This window comes from Urocampus carinirostris, chromosome 6 (assembly GCF_059441175.1).
Source record: "Urocampus carinirostris isolate Australia breed hairy pipefish chromosome 6, RoL_Ucar_1.0, whole genome shotgun sequence".
NCBI lineage: Eukaryota > Metazoa > Chordata > Actinopteri > Syngnathiformes > Syngnathidae > Urocampus > Urocampus carinirostris.
The window spans coordinates 20,454,124-20,474,678 of record NC_142354.1 but is presented as its reverse complement, the minus strand read 5'-3'; the positions used below and the strand labels follow the sequence as shown (position 1 = coordinate 20,474,678).

The 20,555-nt window shown below is 39.4% G+C and overlaps 3 protein-coding genes across 4 annotated transcripts in view; 1 reads left to right on the top strand and 2 right to left on the bottom strand.

The window, feature by feature from the left end:
- hdhd3 (haloacid dehalogenase-like hydrolase domain containing 3) overlaps positions 1 to 6,074 on the bottom strand; it is a 20,704-nt gene extending 14,630 nt beyond the window's left edge. For both annotated transcript variants that reach the window (XM_088338179.1, XM_088338178.1), the window contains exon 1: positions 5,751 to 6,074. The gene's annotated coding sequence lies outside the window, so the exon portion shown is untranslated. The remainder of the gene's footprint in view (positions 1 to 5,750) is intronic.
- The window catches only part of trub2 (TruB pseudouridine (psi) synthase family member 2), a 14,795-nt gene extending 6,721 nt beyond the window's left edge, over positions 1 to 8,074 (top strand). The window contains exons 6-8 of the mRNA XM_088338176.1: positions 1,976 to 2,048; positions 2,117 to 2,253; positions 5,719 to 8,074. Coding sequence (XP_088194302.1) covers positions 1,976 to 2,048; positions 2,117 to 2,253; positions 5,719 to 6,056 — 548 coding nt within the window. The 3' untranslated portion in view covers positions 6,057 to 8,074. The remainder of the gene's footprint in view (positions 1 to 1,975; positions 2,049 to 2,116; positions 2,254 to 5,718) is intronic.
- On the bottom strand, positions 7,943 to 20,555 carry rab44 (RAB44, member RAS oncogene family). The gene is made up of 9 exons (XM_088337337.1): positions 18,312 to 20,555; positions 15,686 to 15,735; positions 15,524 to 15,573; positions 12,082 to 12,210; positions 11,933 to 12,014; positions 9,481 to 9,595; positions 8,381 to 8,479; positions 8,237 to 8,313; positions 7,943 to 8,156 (listed from the first exon to the last, which is right to left on the bottom strand). Exons 1-9 carry the CDS (start codon positions 20,553 to 20,555, stop codon positions 8,072 to 8,074), a joined length of 2,931 nt encoding a protein of 976 aa, XP_088193463.1. The 3' UTR covers positions 7,943 to 8,071.

Sequence of the window (20,555 nt, the reverse complement as noted above, 5' to 3'; positions counted from 1 at the left end):
ACTTTATTCATCCCCATAGGGAAATTCACACTTCCAGCAGTATCCTTTTGTTGTTAACAGGATGGCTTCGGGGTGCTGTGTTGTAGTTTAGCAACAGCGGAGTGGATCGCACGCTAGGCCAAAAGTCCAACTTCCCTGCAGCAGATGGAAAGCTTTGTGCCCAGGGTTACACCACCTCGTGTTCACGTAGATAGCGAGTCCTACTCCTCTCGGCTTCCCGCAGGCTTTTGTGTCTCTGTCTGCCCTAACAGCGCTGAAGCCGGGTAGCTCTACGTAAGCGTTCGGGATGCTAGACTTGAGCCACGTTTCCGTGAAACACACCAAACTGCACTTCCTGTACGCTTTGATGTTTTTCACCAGCACAGCCAGTTCTTCGGTCTTATTTGGTAGAGTTCACAATTACCATGATTACGGACAGTACCGAAGGCTTATAACGTCGCTAGCCGCTTAGCCTTCACCTTAGCTCCGGCTCTGCATCCATGATAGGGCCCCCTCATCACACCGGCACGATAATTCTTCAGGGCAAGGAGTTGATTGCGCGAATAAACGCATTTTTGTGCCTGAAAACCCATAACGATAGGATAGAAAGTAATCCAAAGAGTAGTTGTCAAAAGGGACAAAAAGCACTGAAGATAGAAGCAGACACTTTAAACAATAAATCACAAAAAGAGCGAAGTAAAACGTAGCAGCTAGAAAGGCTGCCGCTTGCGGCGGCGCCTATGATGTGATCACATGGATCTTTAAAGACTTCTGAAAAATGTTTCGAAGCTTTATAGTTATTGATAACAACGTAACATGAAGCCATGGGGAAGAAACAGTCCATAAACCTGTTCGTCCTTGTTCTTAAGGAACCTATCGTGCCTACCAGATGGCAACAAGTAGTAGCCTGGGTGAGATGAGTCCTTTATATTGTTGTTGCCTCTGCCGTAGGGTGGTCCTTAATGGGGGTCGAAAAAATTTTTTTTGAAATATTGGGCTCTGACCCCCCGCATATGTTCTTATATCGATAAAAACACACTGTGTGCAATTTTGAACAATTTGGATAATATTTAGAGGTAGCTCAACGACTTTGAAATTTCCCAAAATGGTAAAATTTTGGCAATTTTCGAGAAAAAACGGAAATCTTAACCCTATGTGTACGGCGTTTTAGAACATCCAATTTCAGTCCATTGCTTATAATTGTAACACAAGAAAAGTTACAAGTAACTTTGTACACTAGGTCTGATATAATGTGCGAAAAATCCTTATTTTTCATACCAAAATTTCAGAGGCCTTGAGCGACCTCTAAATATCCTTTGATTTTGATTAAACTTTGCCTAATTAAGTTTTGTATATATTGGAACATATTGAAGGGGTCAGAGCATGAAATTTTAAAAGTCGAAAAATAAGGACCACCCTACTCTGCTGCGGTATTGTAAGATGGCAATGTACTCCTGACTGGGCAAAGAGCAGCCAGTAATATGCTGGGCTCTGTTGATGACTCTGTAAAAGACGTTAAAACAGTTTAACTGAACTGTCTCGACCTCACCTGTCATGAATATGGTTTTTAATTTGGTTCGATTCTTTTTAGTTTTAACCTTTTTACTGTATTAGAGTTCACATTTTTATGTTCTACTTCGTTAATGTTTATTCCTAATTTCAGTGTATCCTCAATGGGAGGGCCTCCGCACTGGTAGTGTGTGGTTAGCTGGCTCGAAATCCTTCCTGCGGCCATCTGCTGCCATTCCTATCAGTGTGGATGAGCCTCCCTCAGGTCCCTCTCTCACCATGAGTATTTGCCTTTCCATAATTTTATTTTATACATGGTGTGTGTTTGTGTATTTGCTGTCCCGGGTTGTTCTGTGAAGATGAAGGGGATTTTTTTTCTTGCATATTGAATGTTATTATCCAGCAATTTGAGTTGTAATTTGATGCCTGAAAAGTTCTGTACTATACATTTTGATTTAATGATCATGAAACCTCTTCTGCCCGACAGATCACATCACGCAAGAAAAGCTGGAAAGAGTTTTGGCTATGCTGCAGGGAGCAAATCAGAAGGCCTTACTTGCGTATGTTAACTCTTCTTTCTTATTATTTGCAAATTTTGCACACATAGAATTCGGTTGTCCTTTTCAAGACACACCAACGCCGACATGCAGTCCCAAGAAGCCTACGAAATGGCCGTGCACGGTCTACTGGGTCCAGAAGGGAAGGCGCCGCCCATTTTGACGGGTCTGCGCTGCGTTCGCTTCCAGCCTCCCAACTTCACTCTAGGTAAACTCTCTCTTAATATCAACCTTGAATGTGTTAATTTAAAATTATTGTAAATTCTGGAGTACAGAGCACACCTGATTAAAAGCTGTAAATTGAACCCTTTTAACAATCCTTTAAACTTTGCCTAAAATCCCAATCAAAGGCATACCCAAAGTAAAATGAATGCTGTTCTTGAACCTTTGAGAATATGGATGGTTTTGTTCTTCGTATCTTTTGAAAACACGCTGTAGTTTTGTCTTGAATGGAAATAGTCACTCACATCGAGTAATCTGAGTTTAAATACACAGAAATAGGTTTTTATTCTCGGCTGATTTACAGTGAAGAAAATAAGTATTTGACCACCCTGCTATTTTGCTATTTCTCCCACTTAGAAATCAAGGAGGGGTCTGAAATTTTCATCGTTGGTGCATCTTCACTGTGAGAGATAAACTAAAAAGAAAAATCCAGAAATCACAATGCATGTTTTTGTAACAATTTATTTGTGTGATAAGGCTGCAAATAAGTATTTAAACACTTGTGTATCACCTAGAATTCTGACCCTGTTCGCCCATTTGAAGTCCACCTGTATTCCACGTATCATCCTGAATCAGGTTCACCTGTCTGAGGTTGTTAGCTCAATAAATGCAATCAGTAAGACTCGAACTTTGTGAAGACCAAAAAGCTGTCCAAAGACACTAGAGACAAAACTGTACACCTCTACAAGGCTGGAAAAGGCTACGGAGCAATTGCCAAGAAGCTTGGTGAAAAAAGGTCCACTGTTGGAGCAAATGGAAAAAGTTAGACCCCTCCATGGCTTCTAAATGAGAGAAATAGCAAAATAGCAGGGTGTTTAAATACTTTTTTTCATCACTGTATTACAAAATTTGCATTTCAATGCCTATAATTGAGTGTAGCATAGGCATTTTAGCTGGTAAACAGGTGAGACAATAGCTTGAAGCCTTAACTGGTACACTGTCAAATTTGATCTTAATCTGAAAAACATTGTATTTTACATTTTTTTTCTATTGGGAAGGCTAGGTGTTTTTAAAATGGCATTTTGGAGACTATCAGCTTGCAGCACTAAAAACTTTGCAACTGTGTTTTTATTTTGGCCATTTTTTAAAACACTATGAAGAATTTGTAAAGCTTTGACTTCTCTTTCAAGTCGATCAATGGTTGTGCCTACTCGCACGTAATAATGGTGTGTCGGAATGAATCTGAAGTGGCATGTTTGTTTTTCAGGTCTAATTTGAATACACGGTGTATATCTGCATATTGTTTATTTCAGATTTCATTGGATGACTAAGGTGTCAATCATCATTTGATTCGGTTACTACTGGATAAAATTATTGAAAGCTAAAGGAATCGATGTCCATTTTGTCAAAACAGGCCCCTTAAAGGCTAAAGCCGCAGCGGGGGAAAAGCCTGCAATTGGCCGAGAGTGGTGTCAATCAAAAGTCAGAGGCTATCGGTCATATTGAAAATCGTCAGACGAGTAATTATTCCTAAAGAGGAATTATGGAGCGAATTGAACTGATTCCAACAAGGACGGTCAAAGATCCAGGAATGCTATCAGATAAAAGCTGACCTTTTATTAGGCTGTTATCACGGGGTTGGGAATTTTGGGTTCCATCCAATCTGATAGCAGTATCCTGTATACTGAGCAGTATCAATCCAATACAGATACTATTTGCTTGTGAATATAATGATTATTGAATAACTGAGCCCTTCCCCTGTGAGTTAGATTATTGTTGCAATAATCACAGCACAGCAAGATTTTGGGCATTAAAAATATAAATTAAATATAATGCAAAATTTAACAGTTAAACAAAAAAAAACAGCAATTTAACAAAAATACTTCTAATAATGTCAACAAAACAACTAAAATATCTTCACTTGCACAATATTTTGACAATGAAGTGCAATTTCTAAAACACAACGTAAAAATAGTATTGATTTGATCCAAATACTCGTTCAAAGTCGATATTTAGATTGATCCACCAACCCTTACTTATCAGGCAGATCCCTGAAACCTGAATAATTATTTTTCACCCCTTAATAACTTGTCAGCATGTGTAATGACATTTTTATGTTTTCGTGTCGACAGTTGGTCTATAACAGGGGTCGGGAACCTTTTTGACTCAAAGAGCCATAAAAGCAAAAAATATTAATTTTATTTTGGGAAAGAGCCACACCATATATTATGAGACAAATTTACTAAATTGCTAAACCCGCGCCCCAGACAAAAGCTTAGTCTTCAGCACATTTATTTTTGATGATTTGATAAAAAATATGAAAAGAGAATAATGCCAGAGCCCCTGTCCCAAAATCAACAAACATACCACTTTAAACTTGTCTCTTTCTTGCAATGACTCAAGATCGGTTACACTCCTTTTGACCCTTTTTTATCATACATATTGGTTTCAAAACCAGATGCAAGCATTTATTTTGTAAAAACGTCACAACATTCTGAGAATAGGGAGCCTTATGTGCTTACCTTTGGCGAGAGTTTGAAGGAGTGCTTGTACTTTTTGCATAGCTCCACCCATCCCTCCCACTCACCCAATCAAATGACTAAGTTCTCTTCCGGTGTTTTGGCGTATTTACAGTTCTGTGGATTCATCATAAGGTATCTGAACACTGAACACAGATTACATAGTGAACTTTTATATAAAGGATTCTTTAGCGTTGTACAGCTAAAACGAGTTTTTTTTTCCCCCATTTTTTTGTGTGACACCTTGACTGTAAATTGTAGTGAAAAACGTGCCATATATATACTGCGAAGTAATCAGTTGTCAGTAAGTTTCGGTTTGGCTTTGCGTGTAACTTAATAGGATAGACAAATCAAGTTTTGGACAAGATGGAGAAATTTTGCATGCAATCAAATCTGTCTCTGAGCCACAGATACTCGTAGAAAGAGCCATATATGGCTCGCGAGCCATAGGTTCCCGACCCCTGGTCTATAACTTTCTCATGTGCACAAGGGATGGGAGAGCTTAAGATCAGTCGCATGGCACAGCAACAGTACAATACAGGCTGTTGTGATTGTATGGGCTTCTGAATTTTAGTCACTACAGTACGTTGATGGTTGTTTTAAATGTGTTTTTGTTGCACTTTGGCGTATATGTTAATACCAATTAAACTAATACTGACAATTTCAAACAAGTCCCCAAATAACAGCACAACTTTCCTCAGAGTGTTCCCCGCTGATTCTGCCAAGATTGCGATCTTACTCTATACAGTAAGTGGGAATCTCGTTTATCCCCTCGTGCGTCTAACTAATTGGGAGACAAGGACTTTCTGTGCTTCTTCAAATTTCTTCGCTTTGACATTCCGAGCACTTGGCAGAAATCACATAGCATTATCCCCATCGTATGCCTTACCAATCTGTTTTAACCAAACTTTTGGATTCCGCCTCTCGGAGGACAAAAAAAGTGATAAGGAGTTTGTAGTTCGGAATTCACAGTACTCATCCGTCCTTTTTAGAGGTTCAGTGCATGAAGGAGACGCAGAAATACCTGCGCAAAGTGGTGCACGAGATCGGGTTGGAACTGCGCAGCACTGCCGTCTGCAAAGCGGTCCGGCGCACCAGAGACGGAATTTTCACGGTGGAGGACGCCCTCGCCCGCCAACAGTGGACACCCGTCGAGATCACGCGCGCCGTTCAGAAGTATCACGCCACCAAGAAAGAAAGGCGCGCCAACTCGCTCAGGATCGGGAGTAGCAAACTACAAGGACACGCTCATAGACGAGATCCATTTTCAAGTAGGGGAGCAGGAAGCCAAGACCAGGAACAAGCGGAGGAAAATCTCAATCTGTTATAAGAGGTAGTGTCAACATGTGCCTGTGACTAAAGCGATGAGGCAATCGCATTGTTGTCATGCTTTCCGTTCCTGCAAGGGACATTTTGTCCGCACTGAGAACAATAGCAAAGAATTCTGAAAATTATAAATCGTCTGGAGTTTTGTTAAAAAGTAGATTGAGAGACAAATAATATTTTTACAGTAAGCTTTATATGTTTTGTCGTTAGACTTCTTATTATAGCAGAACAGCACATTATTGGTCACAATTCTATTAAACAGTTTATAAACATATGATTATCATCTTGCAACCTTCAGAAACATGTAACTGAAAATTTGGGGGAAGTGTTGATTTAACCACTAGATGACACTTTGTTGGCCAAGATGCCAGACCAACGTGGCGCCGATGTAAGTAGGGATACCATGTTGTAAAAAATACAAATTTCTCCACCTATAATTTTTTATAAAAAATGACATTGATTTGATAGTTCATGTATTTTTAACTAGTATTCAAATTTAAAAAAATGAATTGGACGAAAGTTATTTTGTACCACTATAATGGCACTAAATATTACACATTGCCCATTTAAGGTATTTGAATACTCATATGCAAGTACTTTCAAACATCATGGTTCACGGATCCCTTAACTACCTGCATCGTGGGGGCATCACTTCTTGTGGTAGATCTTGGTGCCCATCCATCCCCAGGCTGGTTTTACTTTAGGTAGGGGTTTTCTCTGCCACATGAAACTGGTCTCCATGTTTACCTGTAGCAGGAGAAGCTTCCTGACTCAGATACAGCAACTTTATCATCTGGTCGCCGTTATTTTCCGCATAAATCCTACTCTTCAGAGAGGTGAGCCGGACCTCCGCAGTGACATGTGTCTGTACTAATACTAGATCCTAAATCACTGGGAAATATATTGTACAATAAGTTTGTAAATATAGTTAAGACATTGAAATATGTTTGGAAAATATATATATATTTTATAACAAATTAACAAAAAAAACGTATATAAAATTCCCTTGCTTCCGCATTACTGACTACTATATTGAAAGAAATACAGTAGCTTTAAATTCTAACACATCTTTCCTAACATTCAATTAATCTAATGGAAACTTATCATTTAAGTTACTTTTTTTCATTTCAAAATTTGCAAAAAGTACGCAGTTCTAATTAACAAAAAAAGTTTAAAAACTAAACCATTAATATATTTCTAAATTTAATATTTTTAAGAAATAACCTGAGTTCACTGTATTTTTCCTTCATAATTCATTTATGTAATGGCAACATATCACTTTTGTCCTGTGGCTACAGCTAGCTAGCCAATAGATGTATCAGCAATAAAATAAAGGTTTTTAAATAAGGCTACTTTTTTGGAATGTAACCTTTTTTAATGAAGATATAATTCAATGCTCATTTTAAGTCATGATTGTAGAATATCTTAGTTTAGAAACATTTTTATTTAGTTGTGATTATATTCATGCCACGGTGCTGTGCTTGCTGAGATTTTATCTGCAACCTCAGTGGCACTGTTTAAAGCTAGGCTTAAAACACACTTCTATTCTATAGCTTATGAATGACCTAAATTTCATGTTAATAATATATGTGTATTATTTGTTATTGCAACATCCATTGCAGCCTGGTAATCCTGGAAGGGGGATGACCTCACGTGCAGTCCCTTCAAGATTCCTTCATTTTCTTTGCTGAGGTTTTGATTTTTTCCTTGCCCTCCTATAAGGTTTTAGATCAGGGGATGATGTAGTAATATTCTGTAGTCTTTGAGACTTCTTGTGACTAAGGGCTATACAAATCAATGCTAAAAGTGCAATAACTATTTTTTCCAGTTACACCGGAAGATGTTTGAACTGTTAACATGCAAGTTTCTTGAAAGTATTTTCTTTACAGATTTGCAAGTCAAAAAATGCTTACTATATTCCATATTTTCAGTGACACAGAAAACAATCTTTTTATGTTTTATGCAACTGCGACCAATCATCCATCAAATGCACACAATCAAAACAAAGCACTTCCCTATTCAGCAACAGCCTGTTTTCTTCTTTGGAGCTTCTTTACGTAACAGCAACGTTTCATCTCTTCTGTCATCTTTATGACTCAACAGTCTGGCGGCACCGTGACGCAAATGGTGAATATCAAGACATACTGTACTTAATATGTCCGCAACAGAATGGAAGATAATTACCTGGCAACCGCTTCCAAAGACTGAATCAGGTTGTCGCCGGAGACGGCGCTGCACTCCATGAAATCCACGTCCAACGTCTGTTAAAAGATAAAGGTACAGTTGGAAAATATATTTGTGGAGGCAAAAACACAGATAATCCAGCACCTTTGCAAGTTTTTGACCCTCTTCAGTTGTGACCTGGCGCTCGGTCTGATCGCTTTTGTTTCCGAGCAGTAATATGGGCACATTTTCCATGGCCCCTTCCTGAAAACAATTTAGCCAGAGTTTTGGTTTTAAAACGGAAACGTGCGTCGTCTCAACTGACTGGTGGTTAAGCCCTGTCCTCAAACGCTATGAGCCAATCACAGAGCCAACCTTTGCTCCCATGTCCATTGAAATGAATTCCAGTCCATTCATTTTTTTGTGTTTTTTTCGTACATTTTAAACTAGAATGGTCAGACTGTGAATCTGATAGAAAGTGTCCCTTGGAGGCTCAGCGATGTGGTGTATTTTCTTTACCCTTTTTTCTGCAAGTTGGATAAAGTTATGTGGTTGACCACAGCGCCAACTCAACGTGGATAGCGCTAATAGGGAAGTCTACATTTGTTCTAAGGTAAGTCAACAAAATAGTTAAGACAACATATAATCACTTAACTAGAGAAAAATATAAGGTTATTTATAATGTTAATATCTATAAGAGTAGGCTAACGCTAGCTAACATTAGCTCTCTGCGTTGTAAATCATGTCACATAGTTTACTGGGAGTTCAGTGGTCTGTTATGTGCTAGTTTTTGTACTTTGGTAATCATACGTGATTGTTAGCTGTTGTGCAATAGGCTCTAGTCATAGTAGCGTTAACTTTTGGAGCTTAGCTTCTTTAACTTACCTGTAAATATCTAAGGTAACAAATGTTGACAATGTTACGCTGAACGATTCAACAAAAAATCGGGAGCACCAAACTGACGGAGGGGCACTACTGATAGCCTACAGATGGTAAAAAGGTTTGCCCTAGGAAAATATGCAGCTTAGATTTAGACTAACTAAAGCTTTTCAGCAACCTTCTCAACAATGAAATCGTTAATATAACCCTCTAATGCACCGTTCAGCCCCTTTTGGTGACTGAGATAAAATGTGATCTTTCTGGGCCCAAAAAGTGAAATGTCTTTTCCTGGGACACTTGCCATCGCACTCTTGACAAAACGTTGAATGTTTGTCCGAGTGTGTCAAGCGGGCGAGTATTAGCCATAGATCGATTGCACTGCTCACCTGTATGCATTTTGCCCAATAGTGAACTGCAGTGAAGCTTGGAGAGGAAGTGATGTCGTACATCAGGAGAAATGCGTGAGCTCGATGGAACACCTGAGTAGTGATACTGCGGAATCTTGGAAGAATGGGGAAAAACAAAGGTCGTGAATGGAAATTCCAATTGCTTTTCTTCTAAACCAGGGGTCCCCGGTCAACTGTGAGATTGGGCCAAATCAGGTTTTCCTCAAAAAAGTTCTAATAAAAACGTTCCACTGTTCTCAAATACGTTTTTTTTTTTTTTAAATCCCCATACAAAATGTATTCAAACAAAACATTAAGAATAAATATGAAAATAAAGTCAATCAGTAATAATATAATTCATAATCTGCTAGGGCTGCACTTAAATGGATACTGTATATTTTGGTGAATCTTAGTGGTAAAAAAAATGTCATTAATTAAAATAAAAATAATATTGATTAAATAATTGTCAAAAATAAAACTATGTACAACATACATTTTGGCAAGAACTTTGTATTTATTTGACATAACTGAACATTGTCCTCCAACTTGCGACTCCAGAAAAACCAAACCGGTCTTTTTTTTCCTCTTCATTTTATGTTTTCTTTTCTTCTTTATACCTCTTTACTTCCCTTCTACTTTCTCTTTTCTTTCCTTTATTCTTTTATATATAATTTCCTTTAGGCTATCCCGCCTTTCTTCTTTTTCCCTTTTCATTCACTCCTTTTCCTTCTTTCTGTGTTTTCCTTTTTTTCGTTCAGCAGGCCAGTTTCAAAAGCCTGTGTGTGACCCAGAGGCTGTAGTTTGCCCACCCCTGATTTAAAAACAAAGATTGTGTATGTGAATAATTTGTCACGCCGGTTAGAACTATAAGTCCTAGAAATCACAATGACCCATCACTGGTGAGCAGAGGTGGGTAGTAACAGAACATTTACTCAGTTACATTTACTTGAGGAAGTCTTGGGAAATTTTGTAATTCTAGTATTTTGAAATCCCTATATTTTTACTTGAGTAAATTTGTGAATAAAATAACTGTACTTTTGCCCTGCTACATTAGGCAACAGTGAAGTCGTTACTTCGTTACCTGATAAATCCCCTCCACGTGAGTACGCTCGTGTCTGTCTCCGCTAAGGCGCATTTATCTGGCAGGCTCTGCCATGTTTAACCAATCAAATGTAGCAGCCTCGTCACGTGACCATATTCAATTTCAGCGGGGGAAATGTTGTTTACGGAAGTAATAGATGGAAAATGTCGCTTAGCAATACTGACTAGAAAAGGAAGAGCACCCCTGCCCTCACCTCAAAAACATATTCCCCTTAATAAGGGTGCAAAACACTACAACTACAATATGCTATGTCTCCTTTGTTTCGAGTTCATGGGCTAGCTTGTCCTGCTTGAAGAGCCTGTTAAGATAAGCATTGGGGCTAAGTGCTTAGTACAAATCGAATAAATACATTATTTTTAGTTTAGTTTTTCTTAAAACACTTCAACTTACACTGATTATTGTAATCTTCTTTTCAATTAAATGTATTTTATTGTTGATTGGATGCTCTTTGATAATTTCCTGATCGGATTGGTTGTTTTTAAGAAAAATCCATACAACGTTGCTACAGTACTTGAGGAATTTTTTTGTACTTTTTTACTTTTACTCAAGTAAGTAGTTGGATGACTCCTTTTACTTCTACTAAAATTTTACTAAGGTAACAGTACTTCTACTTGAGTAAAATGTTTGGCTGCTCTACCCACCACTGCTGGTGAGCTATTTTCAGAACCGGTTTGCGGGCTAACCAGCCTTTCGGGGTAGCTATCTGGTGACACAGAGGCTGCAGTTTGACTCTGGGCCACAGGTCACAGTTGAGAGTTACAACAAATGGAATTAGAGTTGTCTTTGTCATTAATAACAACGTAGGGAGCATTGTTTACAGACAGATTAGCCGGATAAACACAGACTTAAAAGGGAAAGATCAGAGGCGTGTTCAGGAGAGTGATCAGACATGTAGTCTCTTGATAATCGCTTGCCGCGCACTGCTGAACGTTTTGTAATCGCTCACTGTGATTGCCTTACTGATCCAAAATGGCCGACGACAGTACAATGGATTTCGTTCTACAGCTTGCTTTGAGCGAGTTGGCTGATATGAGCGACAGTTCGCATATTGACACAGTTAAGGTTATCCTAAACGCAGTGGAAGGGTCATACCTGTCTTGCATTGTTCACAAACATTACCAGGCAATGTAAGACGATATATTACATCGCCAACAGCACTCGTCAGGGTGAGATCCTCCATCTTCTGCACTGTCGACGCCATGTTGGAAATCAAAGTAAGCGGTCTTTCTCCCGTGATTACTCGGGCACGCGAGCGCTCAATAATCACTGTCCGTTCAGAAGCTAGCGATAGCTCGCGATAGCAATCACTCACTCTCCTGAACACGCCTCTGGAGTATAGCAATGTCTTACCTTTCTTGCCCTGCCGTATCCCACAGCTGGAGCGCTACCGTTCTTCCGTCCACGACCAACGTCCGAAAGCACGTATCGAGACCTTCAAACAGTGGCGTTATTTTAGTTGACATTTCTCATATTTGTGAGGTGAACAATGTGTCTACTACCGGCAGAGGCAGGCAAATCCGGAAAGAATTTGTCGTTTTGTGCTCGTTTCATGAAGGAAGTCTTGCCTACATTGCTGTCTCCGATCATGACCACGTTAAAGCGCTTTGCTTTCGAGTCGGACCATTGGCCTGTCAATATAAAGTGGTATTCAATGTTCTTATTAGTTGCCAGGGAGAGTAAATATTCTTGATACTTTAAAAAAAGTTGTTATACGTCATACATTTGGAAAACTTCTGAGCAGACAGGTAGTTGTGTTATAGGACCTTGTAATATTTATTGTAACAAATATAAACAGTAAACAATATCATAAAACAACAATCAGCAGTAAACAATGTAAAGTGAGTGCAGAAAATTGAATGGAAAGGAAAAACATACCAAAGGAAAAATACATAAAATGTACATTTTAATCGAAAAACATCAACTCTGAAAAACACACAAAATATTTATAAAATATAAATATAAATCTAAAACCCAGAAAAAGAAAATACAAAACAATTCTGAACATTTATGCTCAACAAATTTAGAATTTAAAAAAACTGAATCCCCCAAAAATGCATTAACCAGGGGAAGAACTTCTGTTACTTAAAAGAAAGTTATATGTCATAAAATTAGAAATTTTTGGAGCAGTAGTTGTTTTTTTTTTTTTTTTTTTTTTTTCATTTTACTCATGCTGAGGTTTTGAGTTTGTCCTTGCCCTAATGTAGGTTTTAGATCAGGGGATGGTGTAATAATAGTCTGTGGTATACAATCATGTGTGGTCTGTGCAGCCCTTTGAGATTCCTTTTGATTAAGGCCGTCACAGATAAACATGAAGAGCAATCGTGAGAAAAAAGGTGTCTTGTGAGAAAGCAGCTGTTGATTGGTGGGGAGCGGGTGGTGTGCCGAAAAATGTCTCCATTGCATGAAATGTCTCCACTCAAGCAACTGTCAGCAGAATGAGTTCCCCTCTAATTTTGGGGGAAATGGAACAGTATAGCACAGAGCATTTCGAGCTTGTATACCTTGTAGAAATCTCTATAGAGCAAGTTGAAAATATTTACATTTGTCCAAGACACAAAAGGTCCCCGGTTTTAGACCGGGTGGAAACATATGTTGGCCAGGCTCTGCCATGTTAAGACACACCACAGAAAATGGTGCCCCTACAACCTGTGTGGTTAGGGGATCCAACCATACAAGGAGAACTATCTCCATGCTGAAATGCAATGTTATTTTAGTAATATTTGCGCGAGGGGGGACATTTCATGCGGGGGGGCATTTTTTGGCACAACACCGGTGTTCTGAAATTCCTTCCTACCCAATGCAAAATCCTACCAACGCCTAGTGCACATGCGCACAAGACCGATAGCAATTTCCTACGGAGAGTACAGAGGTACATCTACTTACGAATGTTTCTGCATACATAAGTTTCAGGTTACGAAGAACCTGAACGGAAAAAATATTTCCTCTAGTTACGATAAGTCCCAGTAGTTTCAAAGTCAAAAATACAATGGAACGGAATCACCCGGAAGAAGTGTTGACAGGTCGAGCTAACGCTATGACTGCCGTGTATTTATGTCAAAAGCAGACATCATTGGATCGGTTTTTCAAGAAACACGAAGAATAAAAAGTAATATTTTTATCATTTCCTTTATTTTTTTAACATTATGTGCAGTAATCTAATTCTAACATGTATTTGTTTCATGTTCTTAAGCTTTTAAAGCTTTGTTAAGAAAAATATACTGTACTTTTGCTGGACTTGGAACGGATCAGCACACTTGCATACAAAATGCGTCTCTACTTAAAGTTTTCAGGTTCCGAAGCTACTCCCAGATCAAATTAAATTCATAAGTAGAGGTCCCATTGTACGTACAATTCTTGTTTTGATTTAGTCTTATTGGACTTTTTCACTGAAATACAGTTTTCCGACGTAGTTTTTTAGTATGGTGTTCGTTGACTAAGGTAATCACACTCTAAGTATACATGCCAACTTTCGTTATAGGTCATGAGTAAAAGTTCTGTTTGCAATAATTCAGATATTAAATGTTGGTAGTTCTACTTGCTCGGTGGCCTTCGGGGTAGGGCGCCCGCCCCGAGACTGGGAGGTTGATGGTTCAAGCCTCGGCTGGGTCATACTTAAGACTTAAAACATTGATACGCATTGCCTCCCTGCTTGGCGCTCAGCATTAAGGGTTGGATTTGCGGGGTGTGGTCACCTAATGACTCCCAACACATCAGTTGGTTTGAGCTGGGAATCCCCTTCTCTGTGTCAGTCAGAAATGTGAATGTGTTCTTGTGTGAATGTGTTCTTGACTCTAGCCACCTCCCACTAGGGCAGGGGTAGGGAACCTATGGCTCGGGAGCCATATATGGCTCTTTTCATGAGTACGTATGGCTCCGAAATAAAATGTAACTATTGCACATCTCTTTGTGGCATTCCAAAGTCAAGTGTTTTCATCCCAATTTTGGTCCATATAAAGCCGAAGCAACTTAATGCAGAAGTTCGATAAGAAACCATTTAAACTGATGAATAAAAACGCTGGCAAACGACTTTGATTGGGTGAGCAGTACAGGTGGGCGGATCCCTGCACACAGCGCAAGGCACTTCCTTCTCTCTCTCGCTCAGTGCAGTCTACACGGAAAGTGAATATGACGATATGCTTATCGTTTGCAGTAATTTGTGACATTTTTACAAAAGAACTTTGCATGCACATTGTTTTGAAACCGTTGTTAAGGACAAATTTCATGGAAAAAATTGCCTCAACACTCTTAACTGAAGGTGGAAGACACATTGTAAATGGCACATTTACATTGATTTGGGACACAGGATTTGGCATTATCATCATTTCATACATTTGATTAAATCATCAAATGACACACAGTGAAATAAAATGTGCTGAAGAATTAGCTTTTGTCTAGAGAGCGTGTTTGGCAGTGTTTTATAATTTTGTCTGAAAATATATGATGTGGCTCTCTCAATTTCTTTTTCAAACATTTTTTGTTTTTATGGCTCTTTGGGTCAAAAGGGTTCCTGACCCCTGCACTACGAGGATATGGCTCCGGTATATATATTAAATATAGTTCTACTTGATAAGAATAGAATATTCTCTTTCAGATTAGCCTATGGTAAGACGGTTGGACAGAACACCAGCTCTCTTCGTTCACATCCAAGAGTCGGCTCATAGAGATGTTTTGTTCGTGAATGACCCAACTACTGCATTCAGCAATGACTGAATGACAACAAGCGCTGGCGTTTTTAAATATCAGATTCACATTTTCCGCGACGCAGCCCTCATTTCATGTCCCTTTGGTACATTCGTAAACACTATTTGTACACGCTATCTAACTAAATGGTAGTCACTATTTCGAAGCTGACATGATAAAAAAAAAATTAGTTACTGAAAAAAAAAACTGATAGGACAGTTCCCTCATTGCAATGCCTGAGCCGATATTGCGTGTTAATACCAAAAGTAGCTTGAACTTGGGATGGCGTCAATTCCTCGGATGTCTTGCCCCTGTGATAAATCCAAAGCAAAATACTATTTTATTACTAATGTTTAATACCAAGTATTGGTGGGGAGGTGGAAACAAACAAAGATGTACTTTATAGGTAAGACTCTTTCCTACCTTGCAGACTTTGAAATGTCGAACGATATTTTGGGATCTTCGATGTTGATCTGAAGGAATAAATTATTTTTAAAAATGGAAGTATCACAAGTAGGTTGGATTGCATTACTAGAGCTACTGTTTTTAAAGGAACGATGTTTATTATTTAACGCCTCCTAGTGGGAAAAAAAACTTCATTATCTATATATAAGAAAAAAAAACAAGGTTTAAATATGCAAAAATCACACAGACTATATTAACATGCAGCTGACATGATCTTGCTGTCCGGGTACCCAAAAACCTCAAAAAGGCCGGGCAAAAAAAAAAAATCAGTAGTAAAATGGTACTGTTGAACACTAAGGCTAGGTTCACACTGCAGGGAAAGCGGGTTTTTTGCACAAATTCGACATTTATCCGATCTGTTAAAGTCTGTCCGAATAAGACCAATCTGCTTTTTTCTCACTATACACAAGCCCCTTTCATATGTAGTCCTGAATCCTACACGTAACCGATTTTTTGCAATGTGACTGCTGTCTAAACGGTCAAGGTGCACGTTATCATATGCGCCAGCAGCACTATTCTGCCTGGAAATAGGTGGGAGGAATGGGAGAAATCAACAACCACGGCGGCTGAAAACGCCATGAATTCACACATTCATGGTAGATGAACACTTGTTTATTTTGGAACTCACAGAATAGCCGACATTGCATCGCTGTTTTACAACATGATGCCCGAGTTCATTCTTAAAGCGATTCGTGTCTTCTAGTGGTAGTTAATATTAGAGAGTACAGACGCTGCCCTACTTACAAACGAGATATGTTCCGGACGATCATTTGTAAGTTGAATTTGTTCATAAATTGCTTCAGTGCTATATTTTGTATGTTTAAGGTTTGTATAAGTATGTTTGAGGCTTGTAAAAGTAACCTGTATTGTTTTGTACTCAAAAATAAACATTTCATAAAAAAATATGCGCTATAAAGATAAAGTTAAGTGTTAGACGACTTCCTCCTCCGTGGTAAAAAGTGACCAAAAAAAAGCATTCCGACATTAAATCAACCGCATCAAGCTTTCTTGTTCCACTTTAATTTCAAAAGAAACAGCTCACCTCTTCTTTACACCACCATAGTATATGGATGCACGCGATATTAAATAATAAATAGTCAAAGTTCTTAGTTTACACACGAACTAGGAAGATGAAGCTTTTTCTTCCGGGTGGATGCTGGTTGACCTCTCACAGCGCCACCACACACTCCGGTAGAGGCGGAAAGAAGCACTACAGTACTGTCCTCTACTCGGAAAAAGGTGCACAGAATATAAAATAAAACTTACAGCAACGGATATTTTTCGACATCCCCCACAAAAAATGTTGGTATCTACCGTTTTCCGTAAGTCGAATGGTCGTAAGTAGGGGAGCGTCTGTAATCAATGGGGGAAAGTAAGGTTTTAGATTTACCGTATTTTCCGCACTATAAGGCGCACCTAAAAGCCTTTATTTTTTTTCAAAAGCTGACCATGCGCCTTATGTATGGATCAATATTAAGTCGCAAAGTCTTGCAACTAATGCAAGCAGCCGCCGATTAGATTTTCCCCCGAAGGCGAAGTAGTCCGCGGTGTATACTGGGATTTATATACCGGCGTTTCATTTCCTAACCAATGTGTCAATCATCATTTGAATCGATCACTATTGGCTTAAGTTATTTGGAGGTAAAGGGGGCAGATCCTTTTTATCATTTACACGCTCGCATAGGCTAAAGGGGCGAAACAAAGCCTGCAATTGGCCGAAAAAGATGAATGTGAATCACACGTTGGGTTGCACTACGGCATAGAGAAACCATTTTTTACTATTCTGTATTTGTAAATATTTTACTCTCCTGGATTTACCACACTCACGGTTGTAAGAAGACCATGGTTACGTATCATTATTGAACGTGATGGCTGCAAGAGAACTTAGGTGAGCTATGCGGCTTTATATTTTCCCGGTATCTTGTTTTAGAACGATCTTGATGTTTCTGTGATGAGTCTATTTTTTAACTAAATTCAATTCAAAGTGTTTATTGTCATATGCACAGTAAAGAACCCCGTTTCCCTGCACAACAAAATTCTTACTTTGCTGTCCACACAGTTGCCAGCAAAAAATAAAATGGAAACTAAGAAATGTTTGGCATTTCTTGAATCCCAAGACTTTAACCTTCCGAATGATGGAACGATGCATTTGAATGATTGGTGACATCGTACAGACACTGTTCCCGTACATGTCTGAGACACTTATTTGCTTTTTTGCAAGCATTGGAATGTTAAGGGGGTAATAAGTTTGACTGAACTATCTGACTGTTTTGTGGACGTTCCCATTGTAGCGCCTTATAATCCGGTGCGCCTTATGTATGGAAAATATAGGAACAAAAACTATTTTTGAGGGTGCGCCCTATAACCCGGTGCGCCTTATAGTGCGGAAAATACGGTAATCGATTTTTGGGGTTGGGGGTGGGGGGGGGGTCTGCGCTCCACTGTTTACAACCATGAGTACTTCCTCGGACATGAGTACACTGCGTGTGACGACACGTGTCCTCTTGCGCGCATGCGTGAAAGTTGTGGCGCGTTTACATGTGACTTGATCCTTACAGTTTCAACATGAAAATGAAAGTTTTACCTGAGATTCTGCAGGGTATCGAACGTTGGCATCTGCCCGTTTGCTTGTTGTTGTTTTCAAAGTGCGGTCGGGCGTTTTTTGCACGATCTTATCTTCTTCATGTTGAACTAAGTCATTTTGTTGAAGTCTGGACTTCCGGTGAGATCCCAGTTTCCGCCTTCTTCCTCCCACCTCCAATTCTGTGATCGAATCAGTTGTTACTGAGGCAGATCGGGCCTGACTTCCAACAGAACGATTCTCTGAGGTTAGATTTTCTTCCCCTTTGGCAATTGGCGGGTTTTTGCTGTAGTTTGGTTCAGAGCCCAGACTTTCAGACTTCCATTTTGTATCTTCTCGTTGATCAACAAGCTCGGTCTTGACATCTTGGGTAGGGACCTGTACCTCATCACTCAAATTAGACTTGAACTCCGGGTCCACCTTTGAGTTGGTTTCCAGAGTTGTCCCTATGTTTCTCTTTTTATTTAAGTTATTTTCAGAACCTTGCTCACTTTCAGTCCAGATCCCTTTCATATTTAATGGCCCATTACTGTGCTCATCAGAAGGTACAAGTTCTAAATCATCTTGCTGCATGGCCCTGCTGTCTATACAGCCTTTATTCGAGAACACCTGCTGCTTTTTCTTACTTTCGGTGTCCACAGTAACTGGAACATGATCTTGATCAAATATCTCCACGTAAGCCACCTCGTCTCTGTCACTTCCACTCACATTAGCAACCTGGGAAGTAAAGAGATTAGCATCTTTTGCATCAACGGAGGCCACCTGCTCCGAACGGACAGTGATGGCGTCATCGGTGGCTGGAGTAACGTTGCGTTCTTCGGTATTGTTGTGGAGATTTATGTCGGCCTTGTTGACTTCCTGCTCTCGATTTTGTGAAACTTCAGTCTGTGGGACTGTTTGTACATTTGATGAAACTTTTTGTTTTCCGATCGTTTCGGAATCTCGCTGGGAGTTCAGAGATTTCTGAGAGGAGCCCATCTTTCTTTTCTCATTTGGACTCAGAGACACTTTAGACAATCCTGCCGGTTCAGAATGTTCCCTTATTTCTTCAATGGCTCTTTCGTGGGCAATGTTCTTCCCCAGAAGTTCATTTGAAGATACCGCCTCAGTGATTTCTTCAAAAACCTGTAAATCCAGGCTTGAAGAAAGGCAATTATTTGTAATTTGTTGGTACACGTCTGAGTCTTCTGCTTTAAAATCAGCAACATTTTTGTTTAAATCAGGGAGAACCATATGTTCAGCTAGAAGAACTTTGCTTTTGACAACTTCAATGTCCATTTGCTCTGTGGTTTTGAATAACGGTGTTATGTGTTCTTCTTTGTCATCGTGTTCCAGTCTCATTGACAGCGTTTCTCTCATCATTAAACCCACATCAGATTCACAAGCTTCCAAATGTAGGATTCCAGAAGAACATTGTTCGTCAACTGCAGAGTAATCAATATGATCCACTTGACTGACCTGTACCCCACGTGCTTCGTCTTCACAGTTGGCATTTTTACTGTAACGTTGACTGAGCACACTCATGTCTTCAGGATTGCAAAATTGCTCACTTTGGTTCTGCATTACCTCTTGTGGTAATAAAACCATCGTCTCACCTTTAATGTTTGCATCGTCATTTTGCTCAAAATTGGGGGGATTTCGGATCTCAGCCATTTCTCTTGTAAAAATGTCCTCAGGAAGATTGTCTGCAACTACATCATTTCTTGCAGTATCATCGGCGGATTCATTGCCCAGCTCAGCAGTGAATTCCTTTGCTAGTGTCCTTTTGTTCCGTCGACTCGAACCCAGTTTTCTCTTGTTTGGCGTGGGCCTTACAGTCACGTTGTCTTCGTTTAGGACGGACAGATTTGATTTTTCAGTAACCGCCTCCGGTTCAGTTGTGTTTGAATGTGTATTTGAAGGAAAAAAAACAGAAAGTTGTTCGTTTGCATTACCGAAGGCTGGATAAGTCATACCTTCGCCTCGATATGTATCTAAATGGTCAATTCCTTTGAATTCTGAATTATCAGTCTCAGCCACAGCTTTCATTTCTTCAGGTTGACTATCATACTTTTGTTCCTCTTTTAAGTCACTGGATGTTTCAGTAGCAAAAATGCTTACCTGGCGTATTTTGTTGCGCCGATTTGACCCCAGTTTTCGCCTGGAGTGTCTTTTTGCATCATCGCTGGCAGTGTTGTCCTCACTTAAGGGGTCAAGAGCAAAGATTTGATCAAGATGTGCTCGTTGTGATGACCATTCAGCAGACAT